The sequence below is a fragment of the Lissotriton vulgaris genome, chromosome 7 (assembly GCF_964263255.1).
Source record: "Lissotriton vulgaris chromosome 7, aLisVul1.2, whole genome shotgun sequence".
Classification (NCBI taxonomy): Eukaryota; Metazoa; Chordata; class Amphibia; order Caudata; family Salamandridae; genus Lissotriton; species Lissotriton vulgaris.
In genome coordinates this window covers 1724953304-1724979346 of record NC_141695.1, presented here as the reverse complement: position 1 = coordinate 1724979346, position 26043 = coordinate 1724953304, and the positions used below count along the sequence as shown (strand labels likewise).

Here is a 26043-nt window from a genome sequence, read left to right as displayed (position 1 = left end):
TAGATACATAAAATCAATACACACTGCGTCTTCTCCCATGATCATATACATGTTCTCTCACCTAATAACGCATAATTTGTTCTGAGTGTCTTCTTTTGCCTTATCGGAAGCTGGTCTTGTGCACCTACTGACCTAGGGCAGGCACAGCATTAAAGCACTTGGTAAATAGTGACAGAGTTGGTGAGGTCACAGAAGAGTGCACTGTTGAAAGCTTACTGCAATTGGTTGAGACACAGCCAAGCTCAACAGATGAAGCCAATATTACCTCCTGGTGGATCAATGAGTGACAACAAACCGCGTATTTCAGTATTTGTATTTTTTATTGTTGGAATAGCAACTGGGATGTTAGCTTAAGGCAAGAATAGTCAACACAAAGACTGTCAACCAAGAGCAAGGAACAAAGAAGACTGTCAAACTCCCATAAACCTTTGATTAGGAACTTTCCTTGCAGCTGGACTGAGGGGTCTGAAGGTGCAAAACTATGAAGCAAGTTAGTACCAGGCAGCAAGGCTTTAGCACATTTTTTTGAGGTTTCCCTTTCTTAAAATGAATGTCTGATTTTGTAAGCAGAAACAGGGGCTGAAGAGGTTAAGAGGACTTCCTTGCCTTGTGAAGAGCACAGGAGCACCAGGCATAGCTTCTCTTCCAGACATGGAATGAGATATGACTTGGCACAGAGAGCCAGAAAGAGGGTGGAAGGAGCTGATGGAGATTTCCCCACTCCCTCTTGGGTTGGCTTCAACTCTGTGAGTGGAATCAGAGGACTGGAGGTTCCCCCTTCATCACCTCCTCAATCCAGTGCTTGTAGTTGTTAACCTTGGTGTAGAAGCCGTAGCCACTGCCACATTTTAAACCCCAGGACACAATCCCTGTGGCGACCCAGCGTTCTGCTTCCTGGTCCAAGACCGTGAAGGCTCCTCCGCTGTCACCCTGGCATGAGTCCTTATTCTTCTTCTTCCCATCCGGTGGGAAGCCGGCACAGAACATGTTGTCAGAGAACACCGGGGTTTGACCGTCTACTTTCTTCTCTTTGAGAAAATCCTTGCACTTGTCATTCCTAGCCACTGGAAGTCTGACATATCTTAAGTTGGTAGGTAGTTTGTTGTCCTCAGTGGTACCAAATCCACTGACATAGCCCAAGTTTTCCCCTTCATAAAAAACCTGGCTGTTGTTCTTCCAGGGCAGGCAGATGGGCATGATGTCTGCACTCATGGTCACACTTTTGCTCAGCTTGATCAAAGCAATGTCATTATCAAAGTTGTGCTGTACAGGGATAAATTTGGGGTGAAAGAATACGCTTTCTACAGGGTACGGTGCCAGTTCAATCTGCTTGTGCACATCAATATCGCCCATGAAGACCTGCACATCAGTCACATCGCTCACTCTTTTCTCTGTATCACTGTCCCCTATGAAGACTAGCATATGAGCCGCAGTGAGAATCCAGCGATCGCTGATCAATGCACCACCACCTGGGCCTTCTGTTTTCAGATACACCTGCCAAGGAAAATTTCCAGCCTTTGCTTTGTCCCCGCCAATAATTTTCCCGGTGTGCTCCACAGGGTGCTTCGGGTTCCCACACACTATAAAAGAAGAAGGAACACATTATCTTTCCCAGCTCCTTTCCTGTCTGTTCCAGTATATCTTCCTTCTCTCATCAACCAGACAGGATTCAGGCTGGTAGAATGAGCACAACTCAAGAATGCAAAACATTACATCTCCTCAATATATATTCTCAAACGTTCTGCTTCCTTTCTCTCTGTTTCCGTCTCTCTTTCTATCTCATGCTCTCTCTTGCTCTGTTTCAATTTACCCCTCTCTCTCTCTTTTCGTACATTCCTACACAGCTCATTCAAGGATTTACAATCCTTATCACCATGGAGCCTACTCAACCTCTTATTTCCCTTGACATTCAATAACTCAATTATGTCCTTGCCTGTCAGGAGGCTTTCTAAATTCCGTTTCTGTTATTGTTTCTGTCATCCCCCTCCTTTCACTGTGCAGTGGCATTAAGGCCACTGTAATGTACGTATTACTCTACGTATCCTGTTTCTGTACAACACAAGCAAAGTCAAAAGGCGCTGAGTGTGGGACGGGGTCAAAAGCAAGGATGCCGTCAATGAGTGAATAAAGGAGAAGTTGGGTTCTGAAAGTGGAAGTGGAATGTTACTTATAGTGATGTAAAGTTCTTTGGAGAAGCGTGTCCTCAGCTCTTTCCTGGTTCGGAGCAATGCTGGAGCAGTTTTGATTGCCAGAGGCTGCTTTTTCAGATCCAGAGTGCATGGATTGAGAACCCTTTCTTCCTTGACAGGATGCATGTTTTATGCATATTTGTATGTGTGGGGTTTTTGTAGAGCAGAAACCTAGCTGAATGGTAGTGGAGCACTGTACATGGTACAGGGCAAGGAAACCATTGGGCGATTTAAGGACAAGCTGGTTTCTCAGCTAGAAAGTGGGCTGCTACTGAATTGTCAAGTATAATTTTTTTAAGCAGTGAATATTTTCACCTTTCCTAAATCCTAAATATGGATGAGTGTGGGTATGTGTTTCCAAGTCCCCCTTGTGTAGATGGGCAATGCATTTCTCAGCTCCTCATACTCAGTGTTAACTAATATCCCCTCATCTTTAAGTCAACACCTACCTGGTAGACACTGCGGGATGTCCTCAGAGCCATGGTTGTCCTTCCAGCGACGCTCTGCAGTGCAGGTATATGGGCCTGTGGAAAGGAGAGGAGGCCAGTGGGAGAGATGAATGTTAAATATTCTGGAGAAACAGACAGACTCCTGAGCATAGTAGGATTTCAGCACCTGAGCAACTGGTATTCAGAAAGTGAAAGGATACATGGTATGAATTTTCATTAATATTTCTCTATGAACTAGTCCAATCATTTTACTGATTGTACCTAAAAGTTGATGACTGCACCCCATCACTAAGCCAATGTACACTATTGTCTGTCCATGCATATGTATGCATTAGATCACACCATCATGTGATGAGGTGAGATATATCTGTGTTTTGGATCCAAGCTATCTATGACTGAGGGGCCGATTGCGATTCGGTAAAATCCCTTACAAATAGCCATACAGAGCATATTTCCCATACGAATCGTACCCTTAAACATCCCCGTACGTACGATGAAGTACGATTTGGACCCAAAGCAGATCTCCGTACGAATTGCAAAGACCATACGTCTTAAAAATCCGTACGAATCGCATTCGGAACACGCAGTATGCGACCTCCATACAGATCGAAGCAGCATTTTCCGTAGGGGTATGGTGGTTAGGGTTATTGTGTGTAAGGGTACGGTGCATTGGGGTATGGTGGGTTGGGGTATGGTGGCTAGGGGTACGGTGCGTAGGGGTAGGGTGCTTAGGGGTATGGTATGTATGGGTACGGTGCATTGGGGTACGGTGCTTAGGGGTACAGTGCGTAGGGGTACGTACATTGAGGTATGGTGCGTAGGGGTGCTGTGCATAGGGGTACGGTGTGTAGGGGTACGGTGCGTAGGGGTAGGTTGCATAGGGGTACAGTGCGTTGGGGTACATGCGTATGTGATTGTGTGGCTCTCCGTAGGAATCGCTCATACGCAACGTTTTCCGTACGAATCGCGTTCTCATTCTCCGGTCCGGATGGTACTTGTCGGATCGTACAGCATGTTTACGATTCTTACGGTTCACTGTGAGGGTCAGTGTTGTACAGATTTTCCCTTGCTTTTTGCACGGTTCGCAACGATTTGGTCGTATATTTTTCAAACGAATCGTACTATGCCATTCGGATGGAATTGTACAAGTGGTACGGAAAGGGCTACGGATTCTATTTGGTCGTACGATTGGTTTACCGATTTGGAATCGGCCCCTGAATGTGAATTAAGGCACTCCTGCCTGTGTTTCAATGAACAATCTTCTGTAAGTCAATGTACATTTGCCTCCAAATCAACACCTGCTTGCTTGAGTAAGTGCACAAACATAAACCAAGAAGAAGAAGACATACAAAGTGCAATACGTTCAGGCATATACTGTCATCATGTCGCTGATTTTACCAAGATATAATGCCCTTCAGACTCCTGGCAATACATGTCAAGGCTTAAGTGCATAGGGGTACGGTGCGTAGGGGTAGGGTGCATAGGGGTACGGTGCGTTGGGGTACGTGCGTATGTGATTTGTGGCTCTCCGTAGGAATCGCTCATACGCAACGTTTTCCGTACGAATTGCGTTCTCATTCCCCGGTCCGGATGGTACTTGTCGGATCGTACAGCATGTTTACGATTCGTACGGTTCACTGTGAGGGTCAGTGTCGTACAGATTTTCCCTTGCTTTTTGCACGGTTCGCAATGATTCGGTCGTATATTTTTCAAACGAATCGTACTATGCCATTCGGATGGAATTGTACGAGTGGTACGGAAAGGGCTACGGATTCGATTTGGTCGTACGATTGGTTTACCGATTTGAATTGGCCCCTGAATGTGAATTAAGGTACTCCTGCCTGTGTTTCAATGAACAATCTTCTGTAAGTCAATGTACATTTGCCTCTAAATCAACAAGTGAATAGTTGAACAAACATAAACCAAGAAGAAGAAGACATACAAAGTGCAATACGTTCAGGCATATACCGTCGTCATGTCGCTGATTTGACCAAGATATAATGCCCTTCAGACTCCTGACAATACATTTCAAGGCTTATAGTCACAGACAGCAAATGACATATACCCCCAAACAGCAAATGCCCTACTTTTAGCACTTGAGCTTTGAATTTTGGGAAATAAAAAGAGTAAAGTTTGTTTGGAGAGTGTGATCTCCATGTTGGACTGTGCTTGCAGAAGCAAGCTGATAGGTTAGAGGATTCCATTTCATAACAGCCTCTATGCATGAGGTATAACTTAAATCTAATCCTCTTGTTTGATGCGAGCCAGTGCAAGCTTTTCAAGCTGCAGCAATGGTATGACACCTCTTGAAAATAAGAGATGGAGGATGAAATAAGAGAGTTTTTGCATCTGTATCACTAAGTAATTTGCACCATCATCAAAATATTTTTTGATCTGCAAGGGTTTAAGATGAAGAAATCAAGACGAAATAAAAAACTAGAGGGATCTAAACAGTTCTCTGGTTGGATTTGAAGAGTATTGTGATTTGTCCTAAAAACCTTTCTCTAAGAGGAAGTGAAAGAGTCTATCTGATTGACGAGTGCATGCACTATATGCCATGCACGACATGCTGCATGGCACACAGTGCACCGATGTGCTGAAGGTTGCTGCCAAGGCTGCGGGATATGCTACAGGCTCTTCCTATAAGCCTAGCATTCCCCCGCTGTGGCACAGTCACCGGACCGCTAATAATACAGCCTTTTTTTCATCCAACAGAACAGAAAGCTCCTGCTCGACATTACAGCACCCTCAACAGAAAAGCTCCATAAAGGTGTGAAAAATCTGAAAAGAACATTCATGTAAGTGTAACAAATAGAAGTAGATGCATAATTGTATATGTAAAAATGGATAAACGTAATTTTCAAAAAAATATATTTATACTATTACTCTACTACACAACGAGAGAGAAAGCCAGATATCTCTCCTTCTCAGAAAGAAAAACAGTAACTAAGCCACATGGGCTACACCTCCAACCAAAAAAGTGAACAGGAAATATGAATTGGTAAAGAACCAAATATTATTCTAGTGCATGCTATGGAAGTGCCACTACAAAAGATGATAACGTAATTCATGTAGAACACAACCACATCCCAAATGTGACAGAAAAAGAAGTGAGCTTTTTCAGGATATATGAGAGGAAGGCACTGGTTCACAGGAATTGAACATTTAACAATGACATATACAGAGACACCTTTCCTTTTATATGACATAACTCAAATATACACAATACATGCATAATATCAGAATACAAATATTGCTTTCATATATGCCCTATTGCCAAAAAGCAGCACTTACTATGGCCGCTTAAACCAGATTAAACATTAAACAAATAACTACGCCCCCGGTCACGACTGGCCACTTATAAGCGACCAGGTGCAGGCGCGCGTTTGTCTGCAATAGACTTTATTAGGCCTGCTGCCAAGCCTGATTTCGCATACCTGCACTTAAAATTTTAACTCTCACAGGAACACTTGTTCCTTCGCTGGATTTTATGGTTGGGACTTGTGGGATTTGCTTGGGAGGGTGTTGTCAGCTAATCTGCATTACTTTTTAAACACGGCGCCTCCTTCCCCTCGCTCATAACCGCGAGTGGTGAGGAAGGACTACTTCCGCCTTGAGCCACGCCCCCGGTCTCGACAGGCCGCTTATAAATGACCGGATGCAAGCGCGCAGCGCACGCGTGCAGCGGGGACGCCGAGGGCACGCCAGAGGCATGCCAGAGGAAAGCCTGTCTTCGCCCGCCCGCGCCCTGCAGCGCCCAGCAGCGCCCAGCAGCGCCCAGCAGCGCCCAGCGACCAGCCATCATCTCACATCTGTGCACCCCTTGATATACTGTCGGACCTTTATGTCAAGTGCTCCGATTGTAATTTCACTTTCAGCTGCAGTTCGGTAACAAGTCAGTTGGAACCCTCCCTCTTAAGGTTTCTTAGGGCTCAGTTAACTCCACGTTTAAATTCTGGAGTATCAACTGTCGCTCTTTATCTAAAAATAAGTCCTGCTATCTGAGTGGCCTCGGCTGGATCAAATTTCTTTCCTTAGCTGACTTGAAAGGGTGAAATCTGGCTCCCCTGAGGATCCTATTCCTATTGCAGTTTTGTGACAGCTTTCTATGGACTTCCTTTTGGTCATTAAAGACTTACTTATTGCCTCGTTGCGCGAGTCCACAGTTCCTGCTGACTGGAAGAGAGCCATGGTGGTTCCCTTGCTGAAAAAGCCGGGGGCGGACCCCAATATCCACTCTAATTTCCGCCCTATTTCTCTGTTGCCTGTGTTTTCAAAGATTCTTGAAAAACACGTTAACATCCATTTGACTTCTCATATTGAGAAGGTGGGATATTTACATCCTTCCCAATCAGGGTTCCGTACGTATTTTTCCACAGAAACGGCTCTTTTAGGGGTAACAGAGGCCTTGCGGCTCTGCCTGGATCAGGGAGAAACTGCAGCACTTATCCTATTGGATCTAAGTGCTGCGCTCGACACGGTGTCGCACTCTATTCTCCTTAAGGCACTTAGAATCGCGGGAGTGGTAGGACCAGCTTTGAATTGGTTAGCCTCCTTCCTGAACCAGCGAACCTTCCAGGTTTGTTCCCCTAATTGCTCTTCCTCTGTTCGAGCATCTGCGTATGGGGACCCCCAGGGTTCCACGTTGAGTCCAATGCTCTTTAATATCTACGTGAGACCCCTGGCCTCACTAGTGGAGGAGGCGGGGCTAGCCCTGTACTCCTACGCAGATGATACCCAAATTATCTTTACACTCTCCTCGGACAAGGACGGCTCTCCCTCCACTCTTCAGCTAGGCCTGAGTCAGGTGGCTGAATGGATGCAGGCTAACCTCTTGAAGTTGAATGGGGACAAAATTGAGGTAGTGATACTAGGTAAGGACAAACATCTTTGGGGCCCTCAACATTGGCACTCAGAAATGGGTCCGTTACCTCATCCTGTCTCCCAAGTGCGCAACTTGGGCTTCATGTTCGATTATTCTCTATCTATGCGTCAACAAGCAGTCAGTGTAGCAGCCACCTATTTTACCATCTTAAGGTGGCTGCGGAAAATCTTCTGGATGCTCCTAGCTTCTACCAGACAAACCGTGGTCCAGGCCCTTGTCATCTCTCGCCTGGACTACAGTAACGTGCTTTACTTGGGTGGCAGCCAGGAGATTCAGAGGAAGCTTCAACTGGTACAGAAAACAGCTGCCTGTCTCCTCTGCAGTGTCCCTAGGAGATCGTCGATCTCCCCTTTCCTTCGGGACTTACACTGGCTGCGGATAGAGAGCCACATAAAGTTCAAAGCGCTTTGTTTCATGTTTAAAATCAAGCAGGGTTTAGCGCCCCCTTATCTTCTGTCCCTCGTCCACCCTTATGTTCCCCGCCCCTCTCTCAGGTCCTCATCACTGGGTAACTATTCGATCCCGCAGATCAGACTTGTCAGAATGGGCGGTCGCTCCTTCGCTCACCTTGGTCCGAAGCTCTGGAACTCTCTTCCTGTGACATTGAAATTTGAATCCTCATTTGCCAAGTTCCGTAAGGACTTGAAGACTTGGTTCTTCCCTCAATAAGCTATCTTTTGACCTCTGGGCCTTGTCATCTTGGCGCTGGGAAACCCCACTGTGGGTAGCTGTGCGCCCTACAAATTTAATTACATACATACATACCTACATACATACATTACATACTACCTACACAAAATAAGAATAGACTCTGAAAAAGCCATGCTTTAAACCATTTTAAAAAAAGTTACCACACACAGCCATACGGGGCTGTTACTATCATTTCAATCAACACATATGGAGACACCTCTTGCACTAACCCATGCCCCCTTCACAGAGGTATCTAACCACTACAATTGACTAACAAAATGAAGAAAAACTAAGTCTCCTAATAGATTGTTTCGAAGACACTTGGGTTGCAAACTGCATCGCTCCAGACACAGACGCCAACCCAAATTTCAAATACCATGGTGGGGAATGTCTATGACAGCACCTTGGCACAGGAAGTAAAAACACACAATGCAGCAGAAGAATGGCACAATGGCCTTCCAATCCACACAAGGCAGAAACCTACCTACATAAGTTTATATAACCATTGCAAAAAGAGCAAAGCTACCAACAAATATGAATGGATCAATCTGTTAGGCAAATTGCACCTATAGTTAGCAAGCAAGCCAAAAGAATGTACAACATGCTACAATGTAAAGTCAGAATCTTCATAAACAACAAATGAGTAGATTACTTTTAAATAATAGCCAAAACGCATATTATAAAATAAATATTAACCTACAAAAGTCCCCAAAAAAGTCACAAACTTTAAATCAAAATCACAAATCATTTGTAATATAAATAATAAACATAAACTTTTATTACATCAATCTAAACACATTTTTTTTTAATAATGGTTAAGTTTTGCAATCAAACATCCAGAAGTATATAAGCCGCAATAGGATACATATTTTGTACACATTCGTTTGCATTGTAGTGCCCACCAGGTGGGAGCCACAGATCCTGTTCAAAGCAATATTCATAAACCAGCAATACTGAACCTTGTTAGAGTTTTTCCTGAATATTATGAACATAATAAATGTACGATTTCGCACAAACAAACATTATTTACAAAAACTAATGGTTGATGGTTACCATATTTACCAAAACCATTATTTACCAAAACTAATGGTTGATGGTTACCATACTTATGAAGCAACTATTTTTGCAACATGCTAATCTTGAGTGTTGCGAGGTGTGTGAGCAGATGTGAACTGTGATGATGGAGGTCAGGAGGTTATTCAGTCTAAATTCCACTTCAATCTAAACATTACATAACCCTCTAATGTTAAATAAGACTGACATAATAAAATAAAATATAAATTATTTACACAAACAAAACAATCAAAGAACAAAACTCAATTCCTCAAGTAAAATAAACACAACACATAAACTACACATTTCCAAATAACAATCACATAATATTTACACAAACATAAAAGAGTCTCCACCCCAAAAAAATATGACTTAGGGCCTTATTACGAGTCTGGCGGTCTGGGGACAGCCAGACTCGTGTTGGTGCGATGGTGGCGGATCCAGCCACCGCCTCTCCGGTGGTCTGACAGCCCCATTAGCAGTTGGGTGGTCGAACTGCCCCGGGACCGCCGGCTCTGCCAGGGAACTGCTATTCTCTGACGAGTGATGGTCAGATGCCACAATATGCTTGGAGGGACCGCCATGGTCCCGCCAATCATATTACGAGTTCCCTCTCCTCCAGGTTTACATGGAGGTTCTTCCTCCATGTACCTTGGAGGAGAGAAAACATAGAGGGCCCCCCTGTGCCTCAACCACATGTAGATGCACACAGGGAGGGCACAACATGTGCCACCCTGTGTGCATGCACATATGTTCCTGCACAACATTGACTTTCGAGTCCATGCTGTGCAGGATTCTTGTAGTGCCAAAGGCACCACTGCCTTTGAAAGTGGCACTGCCTCGGGACCGCCACGCCGCTTGCGAGCCAGACCACTGAAAAGTCATAATCTGGCAGGTAGGCAGCGGCGACCTTTGGCGGAGAGCTGGCAGGGTGGTTTGCACTGCCGCACTACCCCTCCACCAAAAATGGCAATCGGGCCCTGGATGCTTTGTACTTGCAGATTTTCTTCTGCATTAGGCCTGGGTGTGAAATTCCGCTGCACTGATTGAGTTTGCGGAGTTTTTCCCACTCTGTGCTCCATGAGTCCATGTACCCCGTGGAGATCCGAAAAACAAGTTTCTTCTTTCCACATTCACCAATGTTAAGTTGGCAAGCGCGAGTGAGGAAAATCTTCCTCCAGACTACCTCCCAGTGAAATTTTCATTGCGGGCTGTCATGGATGACCACTACTGCGTCTGTTGAGAAACCTTCCATTAGCATTGAGGAAGCTGCAGCTCGAGTAGAACATCTACTTGAGTGGCAGAAAGAAGCAGCATTCGCTTGTGCTGCGTATGGTGCCATTCACACTAATTTTCCAGTGCAGGACAAACACCCAGCACTAAAAATCAGCTCAAACAGCACGACCTAATGCACTCCGCCACTTGTGGAACTCGGTGTAGCGTGGATGAGGTTTTTTGGAGTCTTCGCTGAGTTCGGCATAGCGGAACTCAGAGAACTCCGCCCTGGCCTACTTTGTATCTATGTAGTCAAAAATAATAATCCACCAAAAATGGGAAAAATATTTTCCAAAACACTCCCCAAAAAATTCAAAAATAGACTTAATCTAATAGACATTCCTCAAAGCAATCCAAGGTATCTAGGAACCATACAAAAAAAGTGTTTAAAAAACATAAATGACATTTCAAATTCCCAAAAAAAGGAAATCAAAGCTAGAAATATTAGTTTATTATAAACTAAAATTGATTTCCTAAAAAATTTTTCCAATGCCCATAGATCACATTCGAAGATAAAAACATAAAGTGAACAAGAAAACCCAGCTAAAAATCACATTACATTCCCGTTTGTCGGTTTGACTGCCCGAACCCCGCAGCTGTGAGAAGACCTCAGTATTATGAGTAGACCGCGGGGCCCGTGGTGTAGCTGTGGCGGTCTTACAGTGGTGGGCAATGGTTTTCCATAACAATTGATGACTGTGTGTACATTTCGACTGCACATATGTCGAATGCAAACATGTGCATGACGCATGTGGAAAAATACCACCATATGTGAGCAGTCCCAGCAATTTGAATATGCTGTAAAGAGCACTTACCTGTGTATCGCTACAGACAGGATCGTATTTCTAGGAGTGAAGATGCTGCTGTGTAGGGGAGACCTGGAGAAAGGAATCCACGTCAAACTCTGATGGGAAGAACAGGAAAGGGGTGAATATACATCCTAAACCCTTCGTTTTTGCCGACCTTTAGACGGTGATCTCACCACTGCGGTTGGCTCGTCAAAAGGCCAATTCGTAATATGGACGACAGTGAGACTCCTCTGTACCGCCCTATGGCAGCTGATTTGCCCCAACCGCGACCCCTGTGGTCGGCAGTGTACTCGCAGTGTCGTCAGTGTCGTCAGTGACCCATGTGCTCCAATATTATAATCAGGCGGTCGAACCTCAGGCCTTGCAGCGGTCATACGGTGACCGCAGCCACAGAGGTTCACAGACCGCCAAACTCGCTATAAGGCCCTAAATCATCATAAAATAGTTAACATAACACAATGTAACATAATAATACATTATTAAAACAGTGTACAAAAACCCAAAACTACACTCTAGTAAAAACACTACCATTAATATAACTAAGGGACTGATTACAATATTGGTGGGAAAGACTCCAAACGGTATTCGAATTTTCCTTAACCGTGTCGGATCCTATGTTTCCGACCGAGTCTGAAACATTTCTGAGCAACCGATTATGATGGAAAAGTAAATGTTTGGTTATTCCGAATCTGTTCCGACTGGCATTCGGAAACTCCGAGTTGGTCGAAGCTGAATCATATAGCTCTACAGACCGCATTTATGACCGACGAATTAAGATGTTGGAATTGGACAGTTTTTCCGACTTGGACCGTCCGACACAAAAAGGCTGTTGGAAACTGACATTAGGGGCCCCTAGCATGCCCCCCTTCATCCCAAGGCCTCCTTTTGGGGGCTGTGGGGGAGCACCCTATAGAACCATACACAGTGTGACAGGCACCATGGGTTGCCAACCACAGGGTGCAAGGTTTTCCGCAACCATCCCTTTTTCAATTGGAGCCTGTGTTGTTGGTCGGAACACAGGCTTCCATTGAAGTCAATGAGAGACTTTCCGAACGGTGATCGGAAGCAGAACCTCCAACCACGAGTCTGTCGGAACCGAATCCAACAAGGGGTCTGGAGTTTTTGTTTCCGACCGGCATCATAATCAAGCCCTAAATGTATAAAATACCCACTAATAACAATATAACTAATCTCTAGACCTCCCCCCTATAAACCTTCTACTCTGAAAATCCTTAAAAAAATCTTATGAAGGACTTACCTGCTCCATCAAACAGCAGCACCTTGCCACAACCTGGATCACAGAAAATAGACTAATAATGACACAGATAGACTACAAAATAGAAGGTAGCCATAAAAAAAGGCAGCTAAACAAAACTTAAAAATAGACTATCTTCCTATAGAAATGATAGGGAAAATATTAAAGAGGTGGGTTAAATGTATTAAAATGTTTACAATTATTAAACATGTAAAACATGTCAAGATGTTTTGTAAAATTTTTTAAAGAATTGTAAAGTATAAAATAAATAATAGCATGAAATACTTACAACTATTTAATATATACTGACAAAACATACATTAAAAAGATGTTGCAAATATGTATATACAACAAATTAAAAAGTAATAAACAATGGGGAGAAAGTGAACAATGTACAAAATTCAATAGTATTTAAATATGATTAATTTTTTTATGTTATGATAAAATACATTTCAAATGTTTTATTTATCCATCTATATGAAAATGTTTATATTAAGTTGAAATATATATGTTTCAAAATGTAAATCTATACATTAAATAAACTTTGAAAACATAAAACATTTTGAAAATGTGTTACATGTCTTTATTTCATGAAAATATGTAATTACTAATGGTATTTATTAGAAACATACAACTAATTATTTTTTATACTAATTAAATAACACAAAATATTTCTACCACATACAAATACCATGTGTACAAAGGATTTCACACTAAAATTATAAAATGAAATAATAACACTCCAATGTGAACCAAGTGTTGGACACTAAATGGGTGACATTTACTATTCCTACTCCAGTCTAAACCAATGTTGGGAAGGTGTTGGATACAAAGGGGGGACAGTCACTGTTTGCAATTCAATCTAAATCAATTTGGGAAAGGTGTTGGAAACAAAATGGGTGACTTTTACTATTCCCACTCCAATCTATACCAATTGTGGGAAGGTGTTGGACATTAAAAGGGTGACATTTACTATTCTCATTCCAATCTTTACCATTTTGGAGAAGGCATTTGACACATAAGGGGCTACATTAACTATTACCTACTCCAGTCTAAACCAATGTTGGGAAGGTGTTGGATACAAAGGGGGGACAGTCACTGTTTGCAATTCAATCTAAATCAATTTGGGAAAGGTGTTGGACACTAAATGGGTGACTTTTACTATTCCCACTCCAGTCTATACCAATTGTGGGAAGATGTTGGACACTAAAAGGATGAAATTTACTATTCCCACTCCAATCTGAACCAATTTGTGGAAGTTGTTGGACAGTAAAGGGGTAACAGTTACTATTCATACTCCAATCTATATCCATTTGGAGAAGGTATTGGACACTAAAGGGGTGACATGTACTATTCTCTCTCCAAAGTAAACTATTTTGAAGACAGTGTTGAACACTAAAGGGTTGACATTTACGATTTCCACTCCAAACTATACCAGTTTGGGGAAAGTGTTGGGCATTAAAAGGTGACATTTACTATTTCCACTACAAATTAAAACAATTTGGGGAAGGTGTTGGAGACTAAAAGGGTGACATTAACTCTTCCCATAAAATTATAAACCAATTTGTGGGATGTTTGGACAGTAAAGGGGTGACAGTTACTATTCCTATTCCAATCTATACCAATTCAGGGAAGGTGCTGCACACTAAAGGGGTGACATTTACTATCCCCACTCTAATCTAAGTCAATTGTGGAAGGTGTTGGACACAAACTCCAATATAACCCAATTGAGGAAGTTGTTAGACATTAAAAAGGTAATGTTTACCATTTCCACTGCAATCCAACATTTTATTCAAGGTGCTACAGACTAAAAATGGTATATAACCAATCAATACTCGATACTCACACACAAGTTTTGATCTACAAAAATAAACATTTAATTAAAAAACACACTAACCAAAACGAAACACCTATATATTCATTTTTAAACATTAACATATGAAATACTAGTGTTATCACTAATAATGATGAATATATGTATAATATATTTAGTACCATTACAAAACTTTGAACCATAACATAAAAAATTAAATCATAATCCAAAGTTAATGATCAGAAAATTAAAACATATATAAAACCAATTTTTTAAATGAATAATCGTTGGAAAAAAATATTTTACAATGACAAATTTCAACATAAAAAATATTTAAACTATTTTATTTATGATAATTCTTTCCACAAAATGTTTTAAATATAAAATATTTATATAATTTTTTATTGTTACTTTATTAAATGTAATGTTTATATATTATAATGCAAAAAAGTTTGCAATGTAAATATTTATTTTGCTTTTTTAAATAAAATCACTATTTTTAAATTGTATATAATTAATATATATTTTAGTGAATTATAAATGATCATTCATTAAAATTATTAACATAACAGATTGAATGTAAACAGTTTACAATATTAATTGGCATATCATTAAAATAATTAACAATTTACGTTAAAACAACCACTTTTTGAAAATCTCCCCACCCTTTTCCCCTAAAAACCCAATATCACCTTGCTAAAAAAATTGTAAATCCATTATGTTTAAACATTAGCTAAAAAGATCAATTTTAACAATTTCATAATTAATAAATTATCATACAAAAACACAAATAAAATCAATTAATAAACATATAAAATGAAACACACTACAATAAATTACATACAAAATAACATTTAGAAATGATGTTACATACATTTTCGAAATCAATATTTTTTATGATATTAAAAACAACACTTTAAAAACAATGGGAATCTCAAATAAAAGTCTAGCTTTACGTCTTTTGGTATTCACAGAGATCATTTACAAGTCGTATCTTTATGTCGGCAGTCGGGCTGGAATCTCCGCACCTGGGCCGTACTCTCTGCACCCGGGCCTTACTCTCTGGCTCAGGCTGTGAGGTGTAATCAATGGTCCAGAATGGAAAGGGGCGACCACTCGGTCCCCCCGAACGTATGGCAGAGTGCCTCGATCCCCCCGGGAAGACATTTTTGGGCGGGAGGCGCGTCTCGGCTGGTATGCCCGAAGCGGCGTAGCCGGGGCGCGCTTTTTCCCGCCCTTGAGTGGGCTGGCCTAGACACGGACGCCGCCGGCCACGCCCTCGGGGCAGGCAGGGGCGGGTTTACGCCCGCCCTGAAGATGGATAAAAAGAGACGCAAGACCAGAAGACATCCTCTTGTTCCTGTGCTCTGAAGCTGCACCTCCCCGCTGCACGTGAGCTCGAGACGGAACGAAGAGCCAATTTTGAGCGTTTTAATCGTTCTTGTTTGTTTTTCAGTTACTTTGTTGGAGAATGCCGAAGAAGGTTGGAAAGCGCATGAATACCGACCAGATGCTGCGTGTTCTCATGAAGGAGATGTCCGAGCTAAGGAAGCGGGTGGACAAGAATGAAGAAAGGGGTCCAAAACGTCCTTTTGGCGGGAGCAGCCCCGGGGGGGAAAAACAAGAGGCCCAGGAGGGGGGCAGCGGGAGAGGAGATCCCCGGTCCCAGTGCTCCGCTCGAGGCTCCAACTCCCGTGCCAGAGGAGGGGAATCCGATCACCCCCGTGTCCGAGGATGATATGCCGCCCGAGTTGGCAGCACAATTGGCAGCGTGGTTGGGAAAAGGTAACGAGGGCGCCACGGCTGTCGAAGCGCAGGAGCTGATTAAGCAATTGCGGGAGAAACGGGAAGCAGCCAAGGTGCCCGTGCCGGCTGCAGTGGGGGACAAGGCACCAGGGACGGTTGCGACCACAGAGGCAGCGTCAGGTGCAGGTAAGCGGCCATTGCCGATCGCGAGGGATGAGTCAACACCCTCTCGGAGGGAAAAGTTGGGGCAACATGTTCCTTTGGCAATTAAGGAAAAGATTTGGGCGGGGGAGTATGTGAACATTTTTTCGTTACTTGTTGATCATTATGAGGTGGAGCATGTAAAGAGTCAGAAGGACCTAATGCATCCGAGTGTTTGGCGCGCAAAAATGGCCGCCTTTAAAGTGAATGAGAATATCGCCAATTGGGGCAATGCCTGGGGAATCTTTACATCAATCCTGGGGGAACGTAGGCCTGAGTTGCTTTCCGAGTTCCCAATCTACCAATCACGAATCATGGGGTACTCGACATCGCACCAGGGGAATCATTGGTTTTGTTACGATAATATGTTCAGAAAGGAAAAGGAGCATAATAAAAGTTTAACCTGGGATTGTTATGATGCCTTGACCTGGGATAAAATGAAGGAGTCAGGGATGTTAAAAATGCCGTTGGTGGGAAGTAATGTGGGTGAATCCTCCCGACAATATGCGGGGACGCCCTTTCGATCAGGTTCGGGGGCCGACGATCACTCGAAACCTACCGGCAATACCGGAAGAAAGGGTTTCTGTTTTAATTACAACAAAGGAAAATGTACGAGACCGCAGGGATCGTGTAAATTCAAACATGAATGTAGTGGTTGTGGGTCGTCCCATCCTGAGGCCTCGTGCAGAGCCAGAACGGGTGATAACGGGGGGAGAGGAGGTGCCAAACAGGTCTAATATAGTCCGAGGGGCGCCTTTACCCACTCCCATTGATACCCTGGCAATGATCCCTTGGCTCAGTGATTACCCGGATCGTACTTCTGCTGGGGTGCTGCGAAACGGTTTTTCGTATGGTTTCCGCATCCCGGTAGGGGACTTTCAGGGTGTGGATAAGTGTAAAAACCAACTTTCCGTCCTGCAGCATACAACCGTAGTACAGGATAAGATCCGAAAAGAGGTGACTCGAGGTCGGGTCGCTGGCCCGTTTAGTGTACCCCCAGTCCAGAATTTTGTTTGTTCTCCCTTAGGGGTAGTCCCCAAGAAAGACCCTGGAGAGTTCCGACTAATTCATAACTTATCGGCTCCACGAGGTCTTTCCGTAAATGAGGCAATCGATCCAGAAGTGTGTTCGGTGCGGTACGCATCCTTCGATGAGGCCGTAGCCATTTTGAATCGCCTGGGGCCCGGGGCGCTGATGGCGAAGTCAGATATCGAGTCAGCGTTCCGATTGCTCCCGGTACACCCAGACGACCAGCGTCTCCTAGGTTTCATGTTTCAGGGTTGTTATTACATGGATAGGTGTATGCCAATGGGGTGTTCTATATCCTGTGCTTATTTCGAGAAATTCAGTTGTTTTCTACAATGGGTCTTCACAAAGAAAACGGGTTTCCAAGATGTAATGCACTACCTTGATGATTTCTTATTTCTTGGGGCAGCCGGGGGTCTTGAATGTGGCCGGGCCTTGGCCGAATTTTGTGTGTTGATGAAACAGTTAGGCGTGCCATTGGCGCCGGGTAAAACAGTGGGTCCTACGACTTGCCTCGAGTTTCTGGGGATCGAGTTGGACTCCATTGAGGGGTGTTTCCGTTTGCCAGCCGAGAAAGTGTTGAAGTTCAGGGCTGCGCTGCAACTGTGTATAAATGCATCAAAAGTTACGCTGCAACAATTACAGCAGGTGGTGGGACAGTTGAATTTTGCCCTGAGGGTAATACCAATGGCCCGCCCCTTTTCCCGTTCAATTGCCCAAGCGATGGTCGGCCTTAAAGAAGGCCATCATCGCACGAGACTATCGGCCGAGATCCGCCAGGACATGCGTATTTGGTTAGCATTCTTGGCGGATTTCAATGGTAGAATCGTCTGGAATAAACCAGCCGTGTCTTCTGAGGAGCTGGGGCTATGGACAGATTCGGCGGGAAGCATAGGTTTTGGCGCCATCTTCGGCACAAAATGGTCGGCACAAAGATGGCCGACTTGGTGGCATGAGAAGGGTCTGACGAGTAATATTGCTTTCCTCGAACGGTTTCCCATCTTGGTGGCCTTGAGAACATGGCCCGATGGGTTCAAAAATCACTCGGTCATATTTTGGTCGGACAATATGACTGTGGTCGAGTGCATCAATAGTCAGGCAGCACGTTGTAAACTGATCTTAAGACTGCTTAAAGAAATTGTTTTACTATGTATGCAATTGAACGTGCTATTCAGAGCAAAACACGTGCCAGGGGTGATGAATCAGGCAGCTGACGCACTGTCTCGTTTTCAAATGCAGGCTTTTTCGGGTTTCCTTCCCTCAGCGGACCCGGAGCCGGCACCCTTTACCGAAGCTCTCTGGTCTCTCGGTGCCCCGAACTTCGTCACCTCGTGGGAGAGAGTCTAGCACCAAGGACGAGGAAGGCATATGAAGGGGCGTTTCGGGCTTATTTAGCCTTTTTGGGGAGTGATAGAGAGCGACTTTGGGGTCATGAGGAATGGGTGGTGAATTTCCTGATGTCCTTACGTAGGGCTGGGAAATCGGTGGCTACGGCCCAGAGGCATCGTGCTGCCATTTCCTTTGTTGCCAGAGCACACGCTATCCAGGACCCAACAGCGTCTTTCGTTGTACAGAAAGCGCTGCGTGGGTGGCAACGCCTTGAGGGTCGCAGAGTAGATGAAAGGCGCCCGATAGGTTTGGATAGATTGTCCCAGTTGTTGGCTACACTTCCTGCCACATGTTCATCTCAGTTTGAGGCAGTGCTGTTCCGAGCCGCGTTTACGCTAGCATTTCACGGAGCAATGCGGGTAAGCGAACTAGTTGCAAGGAACAAACTGGATGTGGCGGGGGGTTTGTGCCAGGAACACGTCCAGATCAGGGGAGAAACAATGACTGTCTCCTTTGTAAGGTCTAAGACTGACCAAGATGGGATGGGTGACTGCGTCATCATACGCAGGATTCCTGGGTCCTCCATATGTCCGGTGAAGTGTTTAGAGGATTACCTAGCACGAAGGGTGGCATCATGGGGGGGGACTTTGTTAAGACACGCGGACGCCACCCCACTGACGAAATTTCAGTTTCAGCGGGTGCTTGCGATGTCAGTTGCCGCTGCGGGCTTGAACCCGGGCGAATTTGGGACCCATTCCTTTCGGATAGGGGCTGCTACGGAAGCTACAGCCAGGGGTCTTAATGTTGAGCAAGTGAAACGAATGGGGCGTTGGTCCTCCAATTGTTATAAAAGATATGTGCGGTTGCACATGTTGTGAAGCTGTAATTATGTACTCTGTACTCACGCTTCTTGTTTTTGTTTGGTTTCAGTTACGCAAGCCTACGAGGCGGGGCGGACTATGCAGTCGACCTTACACCGGGTCAGCGGTCAGACATCACCGGCTGTGAAAAAGGAGGTGTGGGTCGTGGGCCACTCATACGTGAGGCGTGCCGCAGACGTATTCAAAGCAGGTGACATGATTCACGTAGCTGGGGAATACGGGTACAGGATGTCCTTCTACGGAAGGGGCGGTCTCTGTATTGACCAGTTTCAAACATTTTTTGAGGGTTTGTTAGGGCGGACAAGGTCACCGCCGTCTATAGTTATAGTGCATGTTGGGGGCAATGATTTGGTCACCATCGGTAGACGACTACTCCTGGAGGCAATGCTTTCCACTGTAAGTTGGTTGGCGAGGAGAGTTCCGGGGTGCACGATTGCATGGTCCCATTTGATTCCACGAAAAGTGTGGCGGGGGGCTATCTCTATACCTGCTTTGAATCACTCTGTTAGAAAGCTTAACAATAAAGTGAGTAGGTTGTTCCGTTCCAGGACATTGCATTCTATTTCTCATAGCTGTATTAATGATGACAGGATGTATTCGGGGGATGGTGTGCATTTGTCTTGGGTGGGGAATGAGTTGTTCTTAGGAGACCTCTTAGCATGGTTGAAATCTTTGAAACATGACCTTTAGGTAGGAGTTTTGTGGGGGGTCCGGATAGCCGGTCAACTATCCGGCCTGTGGCGGTAAGGTCATGATCGGTGAGCACTAATTGGAAGATCCCTATGAGTGGGCGTCACCCAACACGGATGGGAGCGCTCGGGGGAGGTGGCCTTTGGCCCCTCAACGGGGAGGCGGTCCCTTCTAAGGATGGGTCGCCGGAAGAAGAGGAAAGGCGGTCAAGGCCCCTTCCTGTGTAGGAGGGGTTACAGCCCCCTCCTGGGGAATTTCCCGGGGCCAGTGACATCTGCGACGGCAGATGCGGTAAGTTGTGTGGGGTTGGGGGGAGGTCTACGATACCTTCTAGATACCTCACACGAGTCTTCGAACGACCTTTAACTGGCGTCGAGTTGATAAGTGCCCCCGTCAAGACAAGGGAAATTGTAGTAGTTGCACGTGAGTACGCCTCAGTGCTGTCGCCCCTCCCAAGTGGGGGGGGTATGTCTGGTTAGGGATCTTGACACCGGTTACGACCTTGCCGTTGGCCCTTAAACGTTAGGATGTACAATTTCAATGTTTCAAGTAAATGTTTTGTAGGATGTTAGATCGGCTAGGAGAACCTCTGTATTAGAGAATCTGTTAAGGTTAGCCAAACATCGCAGTGTGGTATGAAATTGTACATTAATGTTTAAATGTTTTAATTTTTGTTTTTAATAAATACGGCCGGGAGGGTCACTCCCTCCCACTTCCAAAAACTTCAAGAACTGTTTCCGGTTTCCCTCATTTGGGGATTGTGTTGAGAGGGGGTGGCGGGTATCTCAGCCATATGGAAAGGGGCGACCACTCGGTCCCCCCGAACGTATGGCAGAGTGCCTCGATCCCCCCGGGAAGACATTTTTGGGCGGGAGGCGCGTCTCGGCTGGTATGCCCGAAGCGGCGTAGCCGGGGCGCGCTTTTTCCCGCCCTTGAGTGGGCTGGCCTAGACACGGACGCCGCCGGCCACGCCCTCGGGGCAGGCAGGGGCGGGTTTACGCCCGCCCTGAAGATGGATAAAAAGAGACGCAAGACCAGAAGACATCCTCTTGTTCCTGTGCTCTGAAGCTGCACCTCCCCGCTGCACGTGAGCTCGAGACGGAACGAAGAGCCAATTTTGACCCACCCACCAGCCCCTGAGGACAGCTAGTTGTTTTAATAAAGTTGATCAGTTATTCTATTTCGTTTTCAGGTTGTTTTGGTGTTATGTTGATATTTAATGTGTAATAAAGATTGGTATAATGTTACAAGTTGGTGATTAAAGAATGTCGGATTTAAGGTCCATTTAGACACAGTTTTTTCGGTCATAGTGGCCAATGTAGTTTCGTTTAGTTAGCACTTGTCGTATTTATTTCGGTCAGGCGGTAGGCGGTAAGGTCATGATCGGTGAGCACTAATTGGAAGATCCCTATGAGTGGGCGTCACCCAACACGGATGGGAGCGCTCGGGGGAGGTGGCCTTTGGCCCCTCAACGGGGAGGCGGTCCCTTCTAAGGATGGGTCGCCGGAAGAAGAGGAAAGGCGGTCAAGGCCCCTTCCTGTGTAGGAGGGGTTACAGCCCCCTCCTGGGGAATTTCCCGGGGCCAGTGACATCTGCGACGGCAGATGCGGTAAGTTGTGTGGGGTTGGGGGGAGGTCTACGATACCTTCTAGATACCTCACACGAGTCTTCGAACGACCTTTAACTGGCGTCGAGTTGATAAGTGCCCCCGTCAAGACAAGGGAAATTGTAGTAGTTGCACGTGAGTACGCCTCAGTGCTGTCGCCCCTCCCAAGTGGGGGGGGTATGTCTGGTTAGGGATCTTGACACCGGTTACGACCTTGCCGTTGGCCCTTAAACGTTAGGATGTACAATTTCAATGTTTCAAGTAAATGTTTTGTAGGATGTTAGATCGGCTAGGAGAACCTCTGTATTAGAGAATCTGTTAAGGTTAGCCAAACATCGCAGTGTGGTATGAAATTGTACATTAATGTTTAAATGTTTTAATTTTTGTTTTTAATAAATACGGCCGGGAGGGTCACTCCCTCCCACTTCCAAAAACTTCAAGAACTGTTTCCGGTTTCCCTCATTTGGGGATTGTGTTGAGAGGGGGTGGCGGGTATCTCAGCCATATGCAATTTTTACAAAAGGGAACATTAGGAAGATGTGCTAAATGGTAGAGGAGGTCATGAAAATCAGCTTGGCAGGGAAAAGGTGTGGCCAGACACTGCATTATAACTCAGAAAAGTTTTCTCCTTTTCATCATGGTACACGCTGTGCACAATTTGCGCTCCCTTAGTGTTGACTGTAGTGTTAACTCTACATTCAACACTGAAGGGAGCGCAAATTGTACCATGATGCAAAGGAGCAAACTTTTCTGGTATAAGATGTAGCGTCTTCCCACACCCTTTTCGCTGCCCAAACTGATTTTTATAACCTCCTCTACTATTTATCACACATTCCTTATGTTCCCTTTTGGAAAACGTGCTTTGGTTCTGGGTGACAACCATTTGAAAATGAACTTTCAATCCAGTTCTTGTTTTAATGCTTTGGATCCTAAACATGTTTAATATTGCACCAATTTTAAGTGGCGATCAGCTTGCAATCAGGATGCTCATTGGCCAATCAGACTTTGAGATAATTTTCTTCAATCTCATGATTCTGGTGGGCACTGCTTGCCCAGAGTTCATCATAGATGTGCATATTATAGAGCCACTTACCCTCGCCACTCTGTTTCACCATTCTGTAGTATGGCTCATTGCATTCGTATTTAATCACAGATTGGTAAGTGTTGACGTCTGATTTCGTCTGATACTTGTATACTCCGTTGGTCAACTTCTGAGGCGTCATGCAGCTCACAACTAAAAGACAAAAGGATTTGTTTGTCCAAACATGTACCTTGTGATTTCAAAACATCAGCACTCAGAGAAAGTATAGTTAAACTTAGTATAGTCAATTAAATCTACTCTTTTTGTGGTGTACAATTTCATATGTCAAACACTGTTTGTTCATAAAATGAGTACATTTTCACATTATTTTTTTATTTGTGGAGAATTGGTAAAGGTGTTGCTTTTGCTGCCATTAAATACAATTTTATAATTGGTGATACTAAAAAACAGCATGAGGTAGAACATAACATGTATAAATTGTTTGTTTTAATGTTATAAGTGTCATTATAGCCATGTTATGTCTAATCCCATCATATGGTGTAATAAAGACAGAAGAGATATCATTATCACTCAAACTTGTCCCCATAGCATATTAGAAAACAGGAAGAAGGCACACATGGTGCATCAATCTTGTCCCCAATACATGGTGCACACGAGGTAAAATGAAGGCTTTTCCCACCACATGGTGTAACATAGAGAGTAGAACTCCACATCAATGACAAACACCTACCTATGAATACCTACCTATGATCTGTTAATCTGTGTTCTGCTCTGAATACAGAAGAGAGACAGCCACTCATAACTATAGATTTTTGAGACCCCTGCAAAACTGTCCTTCTTGTTCTATTAGCAGCCCATGACACAGCTTATCAATGTAGGATACTAGCAACACTTGGGCATTGAACGGACATTCAAAGCTGAGCCCTGAACTAGCTCCCCACTTTCTTGAGTAGCCATTTTCAAATAGTAAAGAGTAGACACAAAATCTCAGGAAGGGCAGCACAGTCATGTGATGTCCCTCTGGGCTCCATGCTGGCACACATTTCCATCTCAACCTGTATCTTGAACCACTGATCTTGGTGTTTGAGAAGCTGGTACTCTCTATTTCTCAAAATGTTGAGAATAGACAGTTATATCTGAAAATATACTCACTCTTTGTTTTTGTGTATGTAAACTACAAAAATGGATACAAGACAACTTCTTAGCTCTAAACTCACATATTACCAAATGTCGCCACATCACCCCAAGTACATCAGAAACCTTGTCCCACTATTTGAAATGAACTTAAAACAGAAGATGCCACTGTCACCCTCTAAAGACAATGAAACATGTTACCACCTATCCAACTAATACTGCACCTGCTGCTCTAATACTTTTTCCACCTGGATGTTAGCAACACAGTACCAGTGAGTGTCCATCAATTATGTTTTGGACCTTATAGTTGTTTTCATTCGATTTCTCCATAGGACAACTTAACTATTGCTGCTGCTGCTACTCTGTTATGGTCTTCAGCCCCATTTTGTATCCCCTCCTCTGTGTAAGAGTCTCAAGCAGCCACCTGACTGTATGAGAACCATATACATTCATTTGAAAAACACAATTAACGTGGAGTTATGGCTGTGAATTAAAATAGAAAACCCTCTGAAAATAATACGTTATAGTTAGGCATGTAATTCCGAACTCACACAACAGACATGCAAACCATAACTCAAAAAACAAATGCAATGCCCATAACATCTCCCTTGATGTAACCAATGTTATTGAAAATGACATAAATAATCTTAAAGATGAAATTCAATATCATAATACCGTTAACACTATGAAATAGACAAATCTGGATATAGCCTTAATTTATTGTTAGAGTATGCATTCCTATTTAACTACATTTTACTTTTAGGTGTTGTTATTTATTGGTGTAAATATTTTGAGAGCATACGCATTATATTTGGTATTTAAGTTATGGTTAGTATATCTGTTATGGTCTGTAGTCATAACCATAACCAGCACACCTCCAAGGTCCAAGAAGTCTGCCTAGTGATTCACAAATCCCCCTATACCACATGCAACATCTTCCTGTGCCCTGGTTACTGTGTACAGCCAACCTCTTTTATGCATTTTTTTGCCAGTGTGCAGTAGGGTTGAGCAGAACCCTTGTTAGCCAAGCTGTAGCAGGGGTTAACTGTAGGGCCTGGCTTAGGGTTAGGGCCTGCTCAAAGCCCAAAGAAGATGGTTTATACCTGATGCACATGACTGCAATGCCAGGCCTGTGGCCCAATTCGCAGCTGTTGATGGCCAACTCCTGCTGTGTAGAACTGAAGGCCATGTGGTAGGGTGGGTTAGCCCCAGGACCTGGATTGCTGGCAGGTTTACCTTTTATTTTTATAGGACTAGCAAATAGGTCACAGGACCTAGGTAGGGTCCCCGGATATGTGATTCAGGAATGCTGCAATAAAGGTAATTTAAAAAAAATCTTTATTTCGAATGGGGTGCCTTTGGGGTGGGCCAGGGGCAGGGGCAGGAGATCAGCTCATTATCTATGGAGAGGGGGTTGTACGGCCCCCTCCCTGAGCCATTTTAAGGTCCAGGAACCCAATCCTTGGGGGCCAATTTCATTTTAAAAGGGGTGGGAGGCACGTGGTCCCCCTCCCCGGACCATAGTATGGAGGTGGGGTGTGTGATGCTGATTTCTCTAAAGCTACTAAATAGATTAACATCAAATTAATAAAAGCACAGTCCTTGAGTAAAGTTCTAACTTTGTGACAACTTTAATGTAATGCTGTTCACTACAACAGAGCAAAGCTTAACATAGGAATTATAATCAGAAATTGCACCTTTGTTCCCCTTGACCCTGTTTCTCTTTGTCAATGCTTGACGGATCGGCACAACACTTTCTATGAGTAAGACAACATTGAAGAACTCTTTTTGGAAAGGTTTGGTGCAGATATCATCAAACAGTGCCAAAGTTATTATTAAAACAAAAACATTTGCCTATGAAAACTCTGTCTTATCCCTCACTCCATAGACACTATCACCGCCAGAGAAGTATGTATGTATACATGACAGAACATGTAACAGTCAGACAGGGTCTTCTTGTCCATTACGTT

General features: G+C 44.1%; 1 protein-coding gene across 1 annotated transcript in view; it reads right to left on the bottom strand.

Moving 5' to 3' along the window:
• Positions 1–301: 301 nt before the first annotated feature.
• The window catches only part of LOC147706446 (complement C1r subcomponent-like), a 78691-nt gene continuing 52949 nt past the window's right edge, over positions 302–26043 (bottom strand). Inside the window, exons 9-11 of the mRNA XM_086932956.1 lie at positions 22991–23131; positions 2639–2713; positions 302–1580 (exon numbers count right to left, since the gene is read on the bottom strand). Coding sequence (XP_086789082.1) covers positions 757–1580; positions 2639–2713; positions 22991–23131 — 1040 coding nt within the window. The 3' untranslated portion in view covers positions 302–756. The remainder of the gene's footprint in view (positions 1581–2638; positions 2714–22990; positions 23132–26043) is intronic.